This window comes from Diabrotica undecimpunctata, chromosome 9, assembly GCF_040954645.1.
Source record: "Diabrotica undecimpunctata isolate CICGRU chromosome 9, icDiaUnde3, whole genome shotgun sequence".
NCBI classification, from domain to species: domain Eukaryota; kingdom Metazoa; phylum Arthropoda; class Insecta; order Coleoptera; family Chrysomelidae; genus Diabrotica; species Diabrotica undecimpunctata.
The window spans coordinates 89,972,543-89,992,879 of NC_092811.1; the positions used below are offsets into that span (position 1 = coordinate 89,972,543).

General features: G+C 32.5%; 2 protein-coding genes across 5 annotated transcripts in view; both read left to right on the forward strand.

Moving 5' to 3' along the window:
* Positions 1-489: 489 nt before the first annotated feature.
* On the forward strand, positions 490-13,513 carry LOC140450267 (uncharacterized). Its single transcript, XM_072543791.1, has 3 exons — positions 490-937; positions 993-1,118; positions 8,669-13,513. Exons 1-3 carry the CDS (start codon positions 826-828, stop codon positions 9,214-9,216), a joined length of 786 nt encoding a protein of 261 aa, XP_072399892.1. The 5' UTR covers positions 490-825; the 3' UTR covers positions 9,217-13,513.
* Positions 10,855-20,337, forward strand: part of LOC140450266 (uncharacterized) — a 36,839-nt gene continuing 27,356 nt past the window's right edge. For 3 of the 4 annotated variants that reach the window (XR_011951998.1, XR_011951997.1, XM_072543790.1), the window contains exons 1-2: positions 14,506-14,925; positions 14,981-15,106. Coding sequence is in view for 1 of the 4 variants with exons in the window: in XM_072543790.1 (XP_072399891.1) it covers positions 14,814-14,925; positions 14,981-15,106 (238 nt within the window). In the remaining 3 variants the exon portion in view is untranslated. Of the gene's footprint in view, positions 10,987-14,505; positions 14,926-14,980; positions 15,107-20,337 lie in introns of those variants that run through there. The other variant, XR_011951999.1, reaches the window with a different exon arrangement.

Below are 20,337 nucleotides of genomic sequence, written 5' to 3' on the forward strand. Positions count from 1 at the left end.
TTTATTCCATGGTTGAATCCTCACTGACAAATTTTTACGTGCGTATTGAACTAATGGATCGTCGACAGAATTTGCGTCGCAAATTTAACTGCTCGACCATCGAAAATTTGTTTATCGTTTGTTGTGCTCGTCTGCTCAGATTGTGTAGAGTAATAACGGAATTGTTTTGGGCATTTATAGTATCATGAATTTATCCAGGGTCAAATGTACATAAAATTTTTCTTTGTGCGCAAAATCTGCCAGGTAAAAATCTTGTATACCTACTTTACAACAATATTATTTAACGAAAGAAATAAATATTTTTTCGTTCTTGTTTTATATAAATTAAAAATTGCAGAAATCATAAAATAATATAGGTAATCAAAATGTACTTTTTAAAAGCTTTTTTTTCTTTATATTTGAAGCATACAACATATATATTTTAAAAACATGCCAACACTGACAAACCGTAATATTTTGTTCCATGATTGACATTTTGCGTCTATATTCAGCTAATCAGCTTGTACTTTCGGTAAATGTTATCAAATGTTATGTTAATTTATATTAACCATTATTTATTTATTATGTATTTTTACACAAGAAAAAATCAGTGATACTTATGTATTATTTTTAATTATGTTTGTTATGATTTAGATAATTACGTCGTCCTATTTTTGTTTGCTGTTCACGTAAATTTTTGTGGTATTTCTTGATTTTTGGACAGTTTTACTAGTTTACACCAAAGAAAACATTAACATTTGCCCTGCTTTCCTTTTTCGACACAGTTCACAAAAACATTGCAGTTTTGAGGCATACCCTCTTGGTAAATAATTACCCCTGTTAGCTATGGAAGTAAAAGCTGAAATTAAGAATGAGTTTGTTGAAGATGACTCAAGATATATAAAAAGTCAGCTCTCCACATCTCTTAATCTGGAAGACTTAAAAAATGAACCAGAAGGTAAGACAATAGAATCCTAATATACAATGTGATGTAATCCCTATTTGTTTATTAGTTATGGCAGTAAAAGCTGAAATTAAGGAAGAATTTGTTGAAGGTGATTTAAAATGTATAAAGAGTCAGTTTTCTACATCTCTTAATCTGGGAGACTTGAAGAATGAACCAGATGAGTATAATTCAGGTGAGATAAATAATAAAAGGGTGAACCTTTTATTCCTTATTATGGTTTTAAATACATTCAATAGATTCCGTCTTAGTACTTAAATTTAATTTTTTCTTTATTGTTTTTGTTATAAGTGTCACTACAGTTTTACATATTGGGGCATTTCTGTCTTAGGATAATAATGTTTTTAGTTTATGACAGGTTAGATTATTGAGTACTAGTATAGAGTATAGTATAAAGAATAAGGATAATATTCTCATATTATGAGCTTTATTAATCTGAAATATTGAAATTTGAAACAAATGTATTCTTCATAGACATATAATACAAGATAGACTAACTGCTGTAATTTAGTCACATTCCCCAGTGCAACAGAGAAAACTGACACGAAGCAGTCCCTGCATCTCTGTGTAATAGGCCAGAGTTATCAACCACGTGACCTTCTCATTTGTTATTTAGGTCCCATGGTCAATAAACTTGGCACATTAGAAAGAGATGCAGGGACTGCTTTGCATCAGTTTTCTCTGTCGCACTGGGGGAATGGTATTGCAACAATCAGTCTATCTTGTATTATATGTCTATGGTATTCTTAAAGAATATAGCTGCATATAGAAGGACATTTCAAATGGGGGAATTTGGCCATGGTTATTATACTTCAAAACACTCCTGAAGAGAGTGACTGCATAAATTCAAACTGTTTTCATTGGCTTAAAATCATATCATGAAAGATATAGTTAGGGGAATTGGGAAAGAAGTATGAACGAACTATTTAACTTATGCATCCACTAATCAAATTTCAATGCTATTGATTTACAAATTATGTTTTTTTCCTCAATAAAATCTGTATTTTTAATACAGTAGACTCCCTCTATAACGAGAACTGAAATGACAGACTAATTACCTCGTTATAAGACGATCTCATTATATCAGACAATAATAATACTGTGCATACATATGAATCTGTAGTTTTCTAAACTATTAACTTCCTATAGTGAAGCCATTCGGAGCAATATAAGATGCTAATAAATATTGTTTGAATGGCGTTTTTGAAAAAAAGTTATTTACTTTTATTGTCAATGAAATATATTAAAACATAAAAGAGTTGTTTACTTTTATTATCAATGATATACGTTAAAACAAAAAATCTACTTATATTTGTTTCCAACTACATAATGTATAAATCGTATTTTCAAGGATATCATAAACTATTGCTTCTGCAATTTTAAGAACTCTGTCATTTTTAACTGCTTTAAATGGTCCAGTATCATTCTATCATATTTTCTAAAGATGTGAAACAGTTGTATTTATTCATTGTAAAGAAGTTTATTGCGGGCTGCAGTTAAGTTTATTGAGGGGCTGTTTGAAAAGGTATTTATTTATAGCCACGACCCGACCAAAAACGTAAAAAACACGTTTTTGAATCTTATTGTCTCTCGTTATAACCAAATTTGCCTCGCTATAGACGGTTATAGTTCAATAGAAATTTCACGGGACATCTAATGTATCTCGTTATAAGCGAAACCTCGTAATAACCGTGTTCGTTATAGAGGGAGTATACTGTATATTAAATTGTTAAATTTTTAGTTTTCAAACTTACAAAGGTATGAAATTTTCAATATTAAAAGTACATATATATAATAATAATAGTCTCCCGTTTTTTACCGCTCGCGGCTTTGGGAGTATAGCAGGGTAGTCTGCTATATCTAGGGCCTACGGTATACAAGGAAGGTAACATGGCCAGTGCTATGCTTCAACCGCCTATTATTACCCCTGGTTTTACCCAAGGTACTCATTTTATTCAGGCTGAGTCGACCTGGGGCCTATAGACATTTTAAAAATGTCTAGTTGTTCTTGCCGGCGGTAGGATTCGAACTCCGGACCACCGGCATGCGAGGCAAGCATCCTACCGCTTGCGCTACGCAGGCCCACAAAAGTACATATATATTTTTCTTATTACGTATATATAAAATTTTATAACTTTGAATTAAATTTAGGTTTATTCCAACACAAGGAAAAACTGTCACGTAACTTTTTATTATACTGTTTTCCTGTCCAAAAATCTACGAAACTTTTTAAACAATTTTCAAAATATATTCAACCAAAAATTTCAATTTTCCCAAGAGTTTTGATTAACCTTTTTAGACTATTTTTTTTATTAAACAATTGTCCTGTTCAAAAAAGTATTCAATGAAACTTTTTTACCAAATTTTGAAATTTTCTATTTTGCCGAAACTTTTCATCCATCAACTTTTAATAAGAACTAAAAGCATTCCTGAATTCTTTTTGAAATATTTAACAGTAATTTTCATGAATACTCTGTGTGAAGTTGTCACACTGCATGGGTACTATTTAATTTTGGTTTAAAATAACAATTACTCGTACACCATGAATAAATATTGGGGAAATGATTGCAATATAGTGTTTAATTTATCTATACTTAATTAAACTTATGACATTAATTAAAATTAAAATAAATTTTATGTATAAATTAAACTCATATATGAATGAATCAATAAATGATTGATTTCAAGAATGAAGCCAAATGTTAACTTAGTGTTTAATTAATAAATAGTATATTCAACTAAATAATATTCTTCTCATTAAAATATATTGAACCTTGATATTACCTTCTTCTTCTTCTTAACATGCCATACACCAAAGTGCGTAGGCGACTATCTCATTACTAGAATTCTGTTCTTGGCGGCGTGACACAGCTCGCCTGTATTGTGAATTCCTGTCCATTCTTTAATATTCCTTAACCAGGATAATTGTTTGCGGCCGGCTCCTCTCCTACCTTCGATCTTCCCTTATAGGATTAACTGTGGTATTTCATATTTTGCTCCTCTCAATATGTGCCCAAGGTAACCAATCTTGCGTTTTTTAATTAATTTAAAGAGTTCTCTTTCCACGCCGGCTCTCTTAAGGACGTCATCGTTTCGAACTCTATCCACCCAAGGTATGCGCATCATTCTTCTTAATGACCACTAATTTGACTTGATACTACCGGCATTTGTTAAAATAAATGTTACAGATATATTGAACAACAAAAAAGTAAAATAAAAATATATGAGAAATTATAAACATTTTAAAGGTAAGAATAGTAGATAAACTCTGCCTGTATTGGTATGGGGTGAATTAAGTAGCTCTATAACTGATGCAGCTGCAAGCCCAGATAAAAGAGGAGGGATAGAGGAGTAACACCTCTAAGAAAAAGCAGGGTTCAGCTGATCCAGCTAATAGCACCCTGTGAGGGTCCCTGCCTGGGGTACAGGTGAAAACCGGTTAACAGTCTCAAGAGCAGAGCAGCTGGGTTAGGAATTAGCAACCTAACACACAGAAAAACGTAAAGGTAAGAAAAACAAAACTCGCAACATGAAAAATCCAAATACGGAAACACATCCCCGGGTGGAAATCCACAGAGGGAGCCATACTAATCAAAAATAAGTGGAAGAACAGGGTGACAACATGGGAACCAATCAACGAGAGGATAATTAAAATGCATATAGACATATACAGTAAAGAAACAGTGATACTCGGAGTACGAGTATCGATTCTTTCAGTTCAACAGACGATTCCCTGAGAGTAGAAAAAGAAAATTTCACGGAACAACTTAGAACAAAATAGAGCTAATCAAGAAGAACGTGGAGATAATTATAACAGGAGACCTTAACGGCAGAACCCGAAGGAAAGAAAACGATAAAGTAGTAGGGAAATTTGAAGAGGATGAACAAAACGATAACGGAGAACGTCTGATTGAATTATGCGAACTAACCAACCTAAAAATCACCAACGGATTCTTCAGACATTAAAATATTCATAAATATACATGGACGCAAGAAACACGAAAGCTGAAATCGATAATAGACTACATAATAGTCAAACAAGATACCACAATAAAGATAAAAGATGTGATAGTCAGAAGAGGAGCAGAATGTGGAACTGACCATAAACTACTGACAGCAAAAATGGGCATTAATTGGAAACATAACAAGACCCCCTCTACAGATGAACCGTTGAACACTATAAGAGAAAAACAATACAATATAGAACTACTCCAAGAACAATCATTAAGAGAACTACAAACAACGTCTAGACCAAAAAAGAATAGAATTCAGATACGGCAACACTGAAGAAATATACGAGAGAAATATTGGAGCGAAAGAACATATAACAAATAAACAGCACTTATGAAATAAATGAACCAACAAAAATAATAATTGAAGAAAAAAAGCAACTATACAGAAAATGGCTGACTACAAACAACGATGAAGTTTATAAAGAATATAGAGAAAAAGATAGAGAAGCGAAAAAACAAATAACACAACAAAAGAATGAAGAATGGGAAAAAACCTGCTTAAATATTGAGGTATGAGGCATACATATGAGGTACAAGAAATTCGGAGTCATGGAAAGTACTGAGAGGATTGAAACAAAACTCAAAAGAAAAAATTTAATTTGGGAAATATACAGGACAAAAAATGAAAGGACTATTACAAGGAACTGTTAACAGAACAAAGACCACAATTCATTGGAAGAGAAAACAGGCGAAGACGAAGCAGATGCCCACAACAAGAAATAGAAATAACAGATAGGGAAATGAGAACAGCCATAAAAGCAATCAAAAATAAGAAAGCACAGGAACCTGGAGGCATCTCACCTAGCTTATAAAGTATGGCTCAAAAAAATTATACCGGATGATAAAATGGATATTTCAGGAAGCCATAAATTGAGAACAGTTCCCAAAGGAATGGACGGAGGCATATATGATATCTATATTTAAGAAAGGAGATAGAAAACGATGCGAAAACTAGAGAGGAATAAGCGTAATATCATCAATAGTAACATTATATGGGGAGATACTGCGAGAAAAGATAAAGCAAGCGATAAAAGGCAAAATCGGGGACGATCAGGCAGGCTTCATGGCAGGAAGATCCTGCATAGACCACATATACACACTGGAGCAACTGTTGGAAAAGAAAAAAGCAAAAAATAGAGATATACATTTGGCAGTTGTGGACCTGAGAATGGCGTATGACTCTGTACCAAAGTCAGAACTATGGGAGGCAATGTACAAATTGAAATACAGACGGAATTCATAGAAGCTACAAAACGCTCTGTATAAAGAAAATAAAGTGTCCCTTAAAATGGGAACAAGAATTATAGGAGACTTCACCACAACAAAAGGGCTCCTGCAGGGTTGTTCCACATCTCCAACTCTATTCAAAATATACTTAGAGAAAACCTTAACTACATGGAAAAGAAAATGCGAAGGCATAGGAGTGCTGGTACGAAACGAATACCTATATACGCTAAGCTTCGCAGACGATCAAGTAGTGATTGCACAAGACCAAGAGGACCTCAGTTATATGATGAAGAAATTACGAGAAGAATATAACAAGGCTGGCCTAGATATTAGCCTCGTGAAAACAGAGTACCTATCTACAAGTGAAGAAGACATAGAAGATCTACAGATTGACGACAACGTAACAATCAAAGGAAAGGATAAATTCAAATACTTGGGTTTATAATCATGAAAAAGGCAACAACAGAGGAAGAAATTAAGCAAAGATTAGGCCAAACAAGAATAGCAATCCGACAACTTAACTCAGTATGGTGGGATAGACACTTAAATATGAAGACAAAAACACAGATTTATAAAACATTAGTGCGAAGTATTATGACATATGGGGATGAAAATTGGATTATAAACAAGAAAAACAGCAGTAAGATAGTAGCAACAGAGATGGAATGCCTGCGAAGATGCTGCTGAGTAACAAGAATGGATAGGAGAAGTAATGACGAATTAAACCAAAGAACATCAATAGAAGCAGACATACTAACATATATAGAACAAAAAAGACTAAAGTGGTATGGACATGTATGAAGAACTAGCGACAGCAGATGGATAAGGAGAATAACAGAATGGAGCTCTATAGGAAGGAGGAAAATAGGACGACCCCGAAGATCCTGGAGGAACGAAGTTGACGACGCCATAAGACTTAGGCCTAAACGATGGAGATTGGGACAACAGAGAGAGGGGGAAACGGTTGAGCGAGGGAAGGCAGTGAATACTGTAGAATCCCAAATATATATATATAAAGGAAAAGAAGTCTTTGCTGACAACGTTAGAAAACGTAGCTTTGAGGTTTATTGGGATTTGCAGCGGTGCAATAAGTGTACTCCTTTAACTAAGTTTCAAGCTTTCGAAAATGTTTATTTTCATCATCAGGAAAAACTGAAATTAGGTGCTACTGTTAGTAAAGCATCCTCGAAATCTATTAAGAGTGTAAAGGTTGTAAAAAGAAACTTACGTTATTGAGATTTGTCTTTCGTGGATGTTCTACTCATAGGTGACAAATTCACGCACCACTCATTGATTGAGTCAATTATTAAAATATATAAAAATTGCATGGTGTAAAAGACCAAACTTACTCTAACACATAAGAAAAAGACAATTACAACGATTTAAAAAGGCCACGTGTGCCGGCCAACAGTGGAGTGTTAGGTTAAGTGTAGTTGTCATTCCTGCACATGGCAAATGACAGTACTTCTTCTTATTTTCTTTGTCTTATGTAATGAAAATAAAAAGAAGTACTGTCATTTGCCATGTCCAGGAATGACAGCTACTCTTAACCTAACCATAGTATAAAAAGAATGTGGTTAAAAAGATTTGTGGTTAAACTGTGACCTAACACTCCACTGTTGGCCGGCACACGTGGCCTTTTTAAATCGTTGTAATTGTCTTTTTCTTATGTGTTAAAGTAAAATAATTTATCAATTTTGGTCTTTTACACCATGCAATTTTTATATATTTTAATAATTGACTCAATCAATGAGTGGTGCGTGAATTTGTCACCTGTGAGTAGAACATCCACGAAAGACAAATCTCAATAACGTCAGTTTCTTTTTACAATCTTTACACTCTTAATAGATTTCGAGGATGCTTTACTAACAGTAGCACTTAATTTCAGTTTTTCCTGATGATGAAAATAAACATTTTCGAAAGCTTGAAACTTAGTTAAAAGAGTACACTTATTTCACCGCTGCAAATCCCAATAACCCTCAATATATATATATATATATATATATATATATATATATATATATATATATATATATATATATATATATATATATATATATATATATATATATATATATATATATATATATATATATATATATATATAATATATATATATAATATATATATATATATATATTATATATATATATATATATATATATATGTATATATTATATATATATATATAATATATATATATATATGTATATATTATATATATATATATATATATATATATATATATAATAGTAGATAGTTTAGACACACAACTGTAGTGTTTTTACAACACCTATTATGTGTAAATATTGCTACCCTTAGCTATTATTAATTTGCTTATAACAATGGCCAGTTATATGCTACTACCTATTATGTACTAGTTGATATGTGAGCATAGTATATTAAATATATAGTGGGATTACAAAAATATTGCATTAAATCTTTCCTTAAAATTAAATCATTTTAATTTTTATTTTTATTTCAGGGTTTCTCGACGAAAAGCACACATCAGAAACTATGAAAACAATGTCAATACATTCATGTAATGAGGAACAACATATGAGTCGACTTGTTGAAGAAAAAACATTTAAATGTGAAATTTTTTTCAAGCAACTTTCTCAGAAAAATAGTTTGAAAAAACATTTTAGATTGCACACTGGAGAAACTCCTTACAAGTGTAGAATTTGTTCCAAGCAGTTTTCTCAGAAAAGTAGATTGAAAACACATTTGAGAGTGCACACTGGAGAAACTCCTTACAAGTGTGGAATTTGTTCCAAGCAGTTTTCTCAGAAAAGTAGTTTGAAAACACATTTGAGAGTGCACACTGGAGAAACTCCTTACAAGTGTGGAATTTGTTCCAAGCAGTTTTCTCAGAAAAGTAGTTTAAAAACACATTTGAGATTGCACACTGGAGAAACTCCTTACAAGTGTGGAATTTGTTCCAAGCAGTTTACTCAGAAAAGTAGTTTGGAAAAACATTTGAGATTGCACACAAGAGGAACTCCTTACAAGTGTGAAATTTGTTCCAAGTAGTTTTCTCAGAAAAGAGTAGTTTAAAAATACATATGAGATTGCACACTGGAGAAAAAACTTACAAGTGTGGAATTTGTTTCCAGCAGTTTTCTCAGAAAAGTGGTTTAAAAACACATTTGAGATTGCACACTGGAGAAACTCCTTACAAGTGTGTTCCAAGCAGTTTTCTCAGAAAAGTAGTTTAAAAACACATATGAGATTGCACACTGGAAAAAAAACTTACAAGTGTGAAATTTGTTTTAAGTAGTTTAGTGAAGCAGTTTATTTGAAAAGACATTTGAGTGTACACACTGCAGAAAATCCTTACAAGTGCGAAATTTGTTTTAAGCAGTTTTCTCAGAAAAGTAGTTTGAAAAAACATTTTAGATTGCACACTGGAGAAAAAACTTACAAATGCGAAATTTGTTTTAAGCGGTTTTCTCAGAAAGGTAGTTTAAAAACGCATTTCAGATCGCATACTGGAGAAAATCTTTACAAGTGCGAAATTTGTTTAAAGCAGTTTATTGTTGCTTGTAATTTAAAAACACATTTGAGATTGCACACTGGAGAAAAACCTTACAAGTGCAAATTTTGTTTTAAGCAGTTTTCTCGGACAAGCACTTTTAAAAAAGCATATGATATTGCACACTGTAGAAAATCCGTACAAGTATGGAATTTGCTTCAAGCAATTTTCTCAGAAAACTAATTTGAAACAGCATATGATATTGCACACTGGACAAAAACGTTACAAGTGCGAAATTTGTTTACAGTTGTTTACAACAAAACGTTATTTAAATACACATTCGAGATCGCACACTGGAGAAGAACCTTACAAGTGCGAAATTTGTTTTAAGCAATGTTCTAAGTTTTAGTTCTAAGTTCTAGGTTTAAGTGCTACCTTAAACCTTGCAATGCAATTTTTAGTGATAATACTACATATTAGTGGGTATAGTAATCAGTATTAAAAAATTTGGATATGTGGTATTATGAAGAAATTTCTTTAAGTTTTTCATAATCACATTCGTCGCTTATGTCCATGTCACTTTCATACGTGTCGCAATCGGATTGTGCATTTAAAGATGACTTAAAGACCAGAGCTTTCACCCCTGTTAGTACATCTTTTTGTACAGTTGTTTCCATGTGCTGGAAGCTAGATATCAGTGGATGTTGGAAAAAGCACCTAGCAGTATTACTGCCATTTGTAGAGACGATACCTGGTTACGCTAGTTTTTGAGCCTCTTTAAAAGCCCCTTAGCAATTAGCTGCTCGCTCTAGAGACTTTGCTGTGATCGCTTCAGATGGAACTGAAGGGCACACCATTCGCATGAAGCCTCATTTGTGTGGCACAAATTAACTCGGATGTTCTGTTAGTAACTTCGACAAATGAAGAGTGTTCTTGGATAGATTTCTGCTTTTCCGCCATCTGTCTATGTTGCTGAGGTATTTCGATGCCGTTCCATAACAAAAATAGTTAATAGCACAGATTGCAGTTTTCACTTCAACCGCTGCGTTTCCAGCGCGTTTCGATTTACTAGAGTGGGCATTTGATAGTACACATGATCAATCCAACGCGCGATTTTTCCCAGTTCTGACGTGAAACCATTAGTGTGTTTTTAAACATCGGTATATAATGGAAGTTGAATTTGTTGACACAGAATTGTTTATTAATGAAGTTGAAAAAAGACGATGCATCTGGGACATGAAGTGTCCAGATTACAAAAATAAAGTATTCAAAAAGTCTGCTTGGCAGAAGATTATGGATATTTTTGCAGGAACTGAAAACAGCTTTAGGTAAATAAACATAGTGTTAAAAATTTATTGAAATCACATTTAAAAATTAAATTAAGACAATGTATTCGTACTAGTATCACATATCTATATTAATAAAAATGAATCGCCGAAATGTTTGTACGGGTATCACTTCAGAACGACTGTACCAAATTAGATCATTCTTTTTTTTGTTGTGTTTGTTATTATCAGGAGAGGGTTTGTGTAAAAGATAATTTTTAAAAAATTGTACGGAAAGACCTTAAAAACAATGTTTGTCATTTTAAATCGCAATATAACTAATAGGTGGCGCCACACTATGACTAACAAAAGAAGCTGTGATTAACAAAATAATTGTCTTCTTCTTTTTATGTAGACATGGTTCTGTCTCTTTTTCAATGTGCCTCCAGTTACATAGTTGTCGTTCCATCGTTTTCGTGGTCTTCCTATTGGGGAACCGTCTCTTGCCGTCTTTACTACTCTATTTGTTGTCATTCGGCTTACATAATCGTTCTATTATACTCTTCTATTTCTTACCCAGTCCTTGATGTTCTCCACCTTGTTTTGCCATCAATTTTTCCAAGTGTTTTTATCTCTGCTGTTTCTAACATTCTTTTTGTCCTGTCTGTGTCAGGTCGTATTTCTGCCGCGTATGTCATTGTTGGTGTGATGACTGTTTTGTAAATTCTGCCTTTCATTTCTCTCCCGATATTTTTATTTCTCCATATTATTTCATTTAAACTACCTGCGGCTCTGTCTGCTCTATTTACTTGATCTTCCACTTCTGTTTCGAGCTTTCCATAGCTAGATAATGTAATGCCTAGATATTTAAACTCCATCACTTGTTCTATTATCTGACATTCCAGCTCCAATTTACATCTTAGTAAATTTGTTGTTATAACCATGCATTTTGTCTTTTTTGGGGAAATTAACATGTTATATTTTCTGGCGGTTATATTAAATTGGTGCAGCATATGTTGTAAATCATCTTCACTTTGAGAGAGTAGTATGCATGGCAGATTATTTTAAGTAGTTTTTCTCCCATTTATTATTTCATTCATAATCAGGTTGAACAATAGAAGACTCAGGAAATCTCCCTGTTTTATCCCATTGCCAGCTTGAATAGGGTCAGTTAGTTCATCTATTTTTATTTTTATTGTTTTGGTTTGGAAGATATTTTCGATCGTTTTAATTACTCCTAAAGGTATCTCTCTTACATATAATAAGTGCATAACGTTCTTTATTTGACCCGGTCAAATGCCTTATTAAGGTTTACAGAACGTAGATATGCCGGTTTGTTATATTTTAATGATTTCTCTTGCACTTGCCTCATTATTTCACTTTGTTGACATAACCTTAAAAGGTGGCAGGAACATGTGGCAAATGTTCCAAGATCCGTGTTTTTAAAGAACCTAATAAAGGTACAGGGGATGTTTTTGGTTACCTTTGTGACATTTGCAAAAATGTTTTATGCAAAAACTGCACTGGAATTAGCTCGACAGAGATAAGGTGTCTACTTCTGGCCACCCGAATTATGCCATATTTGTGTTGACGTTTTGTGACTGCGTGCCAGGAATCAAAAGGGCAGTTACACTAACCAACCGTGTAAAAGCAGTAGAAGATACACTAAGTGAAATCAAAAGTGCAAACTGTCAAAAAATGGAGGAGTTTGAAAACCAGATTCGTGAGGTAAACGATGAAGTCAAGAGTTTGAAAACCAGTTTTACTACCATCATTTGAAGACATTAAGAAGGATCTTACCTTTATAAAAAATACCACCTCTACATCAAATACAGAAAACGACAATAATTACAGTTCCACATTGGTGCACGGCAGTGTTTTGTATGAAGTGTCCGAGAGACAAAAGAGATCTTACAATCTTACGATCTTTAATATGCCTCAAGATGGTGAGGAAGATGACACCTCTAAAGCTAAGGAAATGCTGTCTGGCTTAGCTGGTTCTGATATAAAAATAGTCAGTACGACTAGAATTGGTAAACGAAATAAAAATGGGTATCAATCACTACGACTAACTCTAGAGTCACCTGAAACGGTTCGGTTGATATTGAGAAACAAGAGGGAGTTGGGTAGAGATTTAAAAGTATTCCTGGAAGTTGATTTAACTACTGAACAAGGTGAGGTCAATGCACTGAAAAATGAGTTAAAAGAAAGACAGTGAAAGGGTGAATTCGATCTCATTTTGAAATATGTTAATGGTGTGCCAAAGTTAATGCGAAAAAACTAAACATATCTACCAGGTTCAAAGCCCCAGTCGAGACTTCAAAAGCGCTGGTGTATTTTCAGAATGTCAGAGGATTACGTACAAAACTTCAGCTACTGTTTGAAAATACTTCTTACTCACAATATGATATTTTAGTTTTTAATGAAACATGATACAAAGGATACAACAATGATTAAAGGAATCTAAATTTTAAAGGTCCTTTTAAAGAAATCCTTTAAAAGGACCTGCAACGGATATTGCAAACTATAGGCTGATTTGTGTGTCAAGTCAGTTCTCTAAAATATTTGAAGCAGCCTATGCAAATAGATTAACAGATTATTTAGAATATTTTAAAATTCTTCCTGTTATTCAAAACGGGTTTAGAAAAAAGACATCTACAAATACTGCTATTTCTGACTGTCTTCAATTTATTTATAAAGCATTAAATGATAAATTAAATGTGTTGGGTCTTTTTTTATGACCTTAGTCGTGCATTTGATACGGTTGATCATAAACTCTTATTACAAAAATTTTTTTATGTCTATATTAAATTGAGTTTTAAAATTACGATTTATATATTTTAAAGTAGAAAATAGTCATACCCGAGTATACAACGATACAACTTTAATAAAAGTGGAAAATTTTTGACAAGGATGTATAAAAAAATGGACGGTTCTGTCGTAGCTTCTGACAAATTTCTCAGAGTCTGTGTTTTCCGTTTAAAATATGGTGATCGCGTGCTGACACACTTCAAAGGCGGCATCAGAGAGTGGGCATTCTAATAATTGTTATTTATTCCATGATACTATGACTAACTAACTCTTAATCATAATATCATGATTTATTCCGTGGTTGAATCCTCACTGACAAATTTTTACGTGCGTATTGAACTAATGGTCCGTCGAAAGAATTTGCGTCGCAAATTTAACTGCTCGACCATCGAAAATTTGTTTATCGTTTGTTGTGCTCGTCTGCTCAGATTGTGTAGAGTAATAACGGAATTGTTTTGGACATTTATAGTATCATGGATTTATCCAGGGTCAAATGTACATAAAATTTTTCTTTGTGCGCAAAGTCTGCCATATTGTTTTGAAAGTTAAAAATCTTGTATACTTTACAACAATATTATTATGGGCTAACATTAACGAAAGAAATAAATATTTTCTCGTTCTTGTTTTATATAAATTTAAAATTGCAGAAATCATAAAATAATATAATCAAAATGTACTATTTAAAAGCTCTTTTCTTTATATTTGAAACATGCCAATACCAACAAACCTTTTGTTCCATGGTTGACATTTGCGTCTATATTCAGCTTGTACTTTCGGTAATGTTATCAAATGTTATGCTAATTTATATTAACCATTATTTATTTATTGTGTATTTTTACACAAGTAAAAATCAGTGATACTTATGTATTATTTTGAATTATGTTTGTTATGATTTAGATCATTACGTCGTCCTATTTTTGTTTGCTGTTCACGTAAATTTGGCATTTCTTGATTTTTGGGCAGTTTTACTAGTTTACACCAAAGAAAACAATTGCGCTTCTTTCCTTTTTCGGTACAGTTCACAAAAACATTGCAATTTTGAGGCATACCCTCTTGGTAAATAATTACCTTTGTTAGCTATGGAAGTAAAAGCTGAAATTAAGAATGAGTTTGTTGAAGATGATTCAAGATATATAAAAAGTCAGCTCTCCACATCTCTTGATCTAGAAGACTTAAAAAATGAACCAGAAGGTAAGACAATAGAATCCTAATACACAATGTGATGTAATCCCTATTTGTTTATTAGTTATGGCAGTAAAAGCTGAAATTAAGGAAGAATTTGTTGAAGGTGATTTAAAATGTATAAAGAGTCAGTTTTCTACATCTCTTAATCTGGGAGACTTAAAGAATGAACCAGATGAGTATAATTCAGGTGAGATAAATAATAAAAGGGTGAACTTTTTATTCCTTATTATGGTTTTAAATACATTCAATAGATTTTGTATTTATACTTAAATTTAATTTTTTCTTTATTGTTTTTGTTATACATGTCACTACAGTTTTACATATTGGGGCATTTCTGTCTTAGGATAATAACGTTTTTATTTCATGACAGGTTAGATTATTGGGTACTAGTATAGAGTATAGTATAAAGAATAAGGATAATATCCTCATATTATGAGCTTTAGGAATCTGAAATATTGAAATTTGAAACAAATGTATTCTTCATAGACATATAATACAAGATAGACTAACTGCTGTAATTTAGTCATATTCCCCAGTGTAACAGAGAAAACTGAAGCGAAGCAGTCCCTGCATCTCTGTCTAATAGGTTATCAATCTATAGTTATAGGTCTATAGTTATCAACCACTTGACCTTCTCATTGGCCATTTAGGTCACATGGTCAATAAACCTGGCACATTAGAAAGAGATGCAGGGATTGCTTTGCATCAGTTTTCTCTATTGCACTGGGGGAATGTTATTGCAACGATCAGTCTATCTTGTGTTATATGTCTATGGTATTCTCAAAGAATATAGCTGCATATAGAAGGACATTTCAAATGGGGAAATTTGGTCATGGTTATTATACTTCAAAACACTCCTGAAGAGGGTGACTGCATATCATCGAGCAAAAAGACAAAAGAGGGAATGTAAAGGTAGTGGGGGCAAAAATATTATTAGACAGGAAGTGCCATCTTGAGAGGCCACATTAAACAAGGAAAGACAGACTCTTTCCTTGTTTAAGAAATCAAATTTAGTTAGGTTATGTCATTTCTGATGTTATTGTTTGTCCCAACTGTCACATGAAAGATTATTTGTATTTTCTATTGAAGTTTTTTAACAATTGCTTCACATTTTAGACTATTATTGTTATTATTTAATTAAAACTTTATTGTGTCCTAGTTTAAAAAAAAGTATTTTAAGTGTATTATGTATTAATATTATGTAATATTAATATTATCTAATATAACAAATAAATAGATAAATTAGAACCCCTACACCACTGTATGATTATTGTGAAGTGTCATGAAATTTAAATTTGGCGCATTCGCATTTCCGGATATGTCCGCCATCAGAGGCCACTTTTTTGGTCTCCTTTTCATAACGATTAGATTCCCTCGTTTGTCTTTTTGCTCGATACTGCATATACTCAAACCGTTGCCATTGGCTTAAAATCATATCATGAAAGATATAGTTGAGAAGTGGGAAAGAAGTATGAACGGAAGTATTTAACTTATGCATCCACTCTTAATCAAATTTCAATGCTATTGATTTACAAATTATGTTTTTCCTCAATAAAATCTGTAATTTTAATATATTAAATTGTTAAATTTTTAGTTTTAAAACTTAAGGTATGAATTTGTCAATATTAAATGTATATATTTTTCTTATTACGTGTATATAAAATTTTATAACTTTGAATTAAATTTAGGTTTATTCCAACACAACGAAAAACTGTCACATAACTTTTTATTATACTGCTTTTTTGTCCAAAAATCTATGAAACTTTTTAAAAATTTTTCAAAATATATTCAACCAAACTTTCAATTTTCCCAAGAGTTTTCATTAAACTTTTTAGACTATTTTCGAAATTATTTCATTAAACAATTGTCCTGTTCAAAAAAAGTATTCGATGAAACTTTTTACCAAATTTTGAAATTTTCTATTTTGCCGAAACTTTTCATCCATAAACTTTTAATAAGAACTTAAATCATTCCTGTGTGAAGTTGTCACGCTGCATTGGTACTATTTAATTTTGTTTTAAAATAACAATTACTCGTAAACCATAAATAAATATTGGGGAAATGATTACAATATAGTCTTTAATTTATCTATACTTAATTAAACATAAACTTATGACATTAATTAAAATTAAAATAAATTTTATGTATAAATTAAACTGATACATGAATGAATCAATAAATGATTGATTTCAAAAATGAAGCCAAATGTTAACTTAGTGTTTAATTAATACATAGTATATTTAACTAAATAATATTCTTCTCATTAAAATATATTGAACCTTGATACTATCACCATTTGTTAACCCTTTAGCGGCCACTGGTTGATTTTTTAACCACTTATTTTTCCTTCATGTAGGATTAGGTTTGTAGACTACAAATAAACCAGATATCGTCCAGGCGCTTGCCGGCAACGTGTTCAGGTAAAATATTAACCGGTGGTTAAGTCTGGCGCGCTTTATAGTGTATACTCCTACCTCACCTGCTTCCAGTAGTCGAAAATCTGCCTCTGAATGTCTGCAGTTATCTATTATTTGTTGTTTTGGTTGATCGAGATTATTGCTCCCAGTTATTATCAAAAAAAAAAAAAAAATTGTTTATAAGTGAAAAAAAGACAAGTATACCTAAATAAATATATAATTATAATGTTCCGAAAATTTTATTACTTTTTTTATACAATTTGTTTTAGAATTTGATGAAATAATAAAAATAACCTTACTTTATTTCATAACAGTGTCTTATACATTTGATTTTTTTTCTAAATTTCAAATGATTTTTGTATAAGTATTAATGCCACACAGTTCCTAAAGGTTATCTGACGTCATTTTCCTTTATGTAGTACTCTTGGCGCTGAGAAAATTTAGGTAAATTTGTTTAGATGAATTGATGAATTTTGATACCGTTTTGAAACATTGATGCAAATATATTTTTTTTTTTCTAATAATATAAAAATAAACAAAAGTTTTAAAAGGTTATTTATGCCTTACCACATATAGCTGTTGATGAAAGCATGGTTGTTTTCTAGGGCAGAACAAAACAAAAACAATATATGGCGAAAAAACCAATCAAACGGGGAATAAAAGTGTGCTTGCTTGTTCCAAGACTGGATATATGCTTTCATTTCAGATTTATCAAGTAAAACAAGATACAATGCCAGAGCCTCACTTGGGAGAGAAGGTTGTTTTACAACTAAGTGAGCCTTACTGGTATAAGGGATACTGTGTTTATTTTGACAACTATTTTTCCTTATTAGATTTATTGAAAGGTTTATTAGAGAGGAACACTTTTGGTTGCGGAACTTTCAGGGTTGATAGAAAATATTATCCAAAAACAATACTGAAAACAGACAAGATGATGAAGGTAGGGGATTTAGATTTTGCGCAATTAGGGGAACTATCGGTAGTAAAGTGGAGAGATGAAGGAAAAAAATCAGTAAATAATAATAAATTCTACTCATAATCCAGAAACCATAACAAAAGTGAAAGGAACAAACAATTTATATATGGGAGGAGTCAATAAATTTGACCAATATTACTCTACATATTCAATTTTTTGGAAATCACAAAAATGTGGGTAAGACTATTCTATTATTTAGTTGATTGTTTCATTGTGAATTCTTATATTTTATATAAAGGGTGAGTTCCTGCAAAAGAAAAACCTATCTCACACTAAAAATTTCGAACAATTTTCGCTGATGAGCTAATTGCAGACTAAACAGTCGGAAAAGAAGGAGCCCAGCTGAGACAGCAATTCAAAAAATTGGAGAAAGAGGTGTCTCCATAGAAACTAATATTAGAAAAACAAATTTGGGAGATTACTTGCCAGTAAAAGAACATGTCGACGTTGTGCATATTGTAACATCGCAAAGAAAGCGAAAAGAAGTCAAATTGTTTGCCGTAGATGTAAAGTGGTTCTCTGTTTAGAATGCTTTGCACCGTTTCATGAAACATAAGAAAATGTTTGATATACTGATTTTTAAAGAAATAAATACTTTTGTTTATTACTTTTTGTTCTTATTTTGAAAAACAGAAGTGGTCGATATTTGACTAGGATTCAAGCATAGAGTCCTTGACGTGCGCTGGTTGAAAAATCGACCACCCCCTCCATCTCAAAGTTCAAACTTAAAATTTTTTTTTAACATGGCAACATGCTAATTTTTGTATATATAACTCGTACATGCCGTTATTTTTTGAAAACACCGAAAAAAAAAAAGAGTTTTGCGCGCTAAAGGGTTAAAATAAATGTTCAGATATATTGAACAACAAAAAAGTAAAATAAAAATATATGAGAAATTATAAACATTTTAAAGGTAAGAATCCTCTGGGGTGAATTGAGTAGCTCTATAACCCATGCAGCCGCAAGCCCGCATAAAAGAGGAGGGATAGAGGAGTAACACCTCTAAAAAAAAACAGGGTTCAGCTGACCCGGCTGATAGCACCCTGTGAGGGTCCCTGTCTGAGGTACAGGTGAAAACCAGTCAATGGTCTTAAGAGCAGAGGATGGCTGGAAAAGTCACAATGGTCGAGAGGGCGGAAGAACCAAAAGCGTCTTATCCAGAATGGGCGGCTAAAGAAAAGGTGCTCCAAACGGGGGTCGTGGCGTTAGGAATTAGCAACCTAACACACAGAAAAACGTAAGGGTAAGAAGAACGAAAATCGCAACATAAAAAAGCCAAATACGGAAACACATTCCCAGGTGGAAATCCACAGATGGAGCCATACCGGATCCGGAGGGAGGGGGGGGGGGCAATGTTAATGTTGCGAAGTTTAGAGAAAGCAACATCGACATACTAGTAACAACAGAAACCAAAAAGAAAGGAAATGGAACGGAAACAATAGAAGACGGGCTGCTGGAGCGGAGTTAATAAGGAATGCAAAGGCAGGAGAGGGAATACTAATCAAAAATAAGTGTAAAAACAGGGTTACAACATGGGAACCAATCAACGAGAGGATAATTAAGATGCATATAGACATATACAGTAAAGAAACAGTGATACTCGGAGTATATGTACCAACAGACGATTCCTTGAGAGTAGAAAAAGAAAAATTCACGGAACAACTTAGAACAAAATAGAGAACGTGGAGATAATTATAAGAGGAGACCTTAACGACAGAACCGGAAGGAAAGAAAACGATAAAGTAGTAGGGAAATTTGAAGAGGATGAACAAAACGATAACGAAGAACGTCTGATTGAATTGTGCGAACTAAACAACCTAAAAATCACCAACGGATTCTTCAGACATTAAAATATTCATAAATATACATGGACGCAAGAAACACGAAAGTTGAAATCGATAATAGACTACATAATAGTCAAACAAGATACCACAATAAAGATAAAAGATGTGATAGTCAGAAGAGGAGCAGAATGTGGAACTGACCATAAACTACTGACAGCAAAAATGGGCATTAATTGGAAAC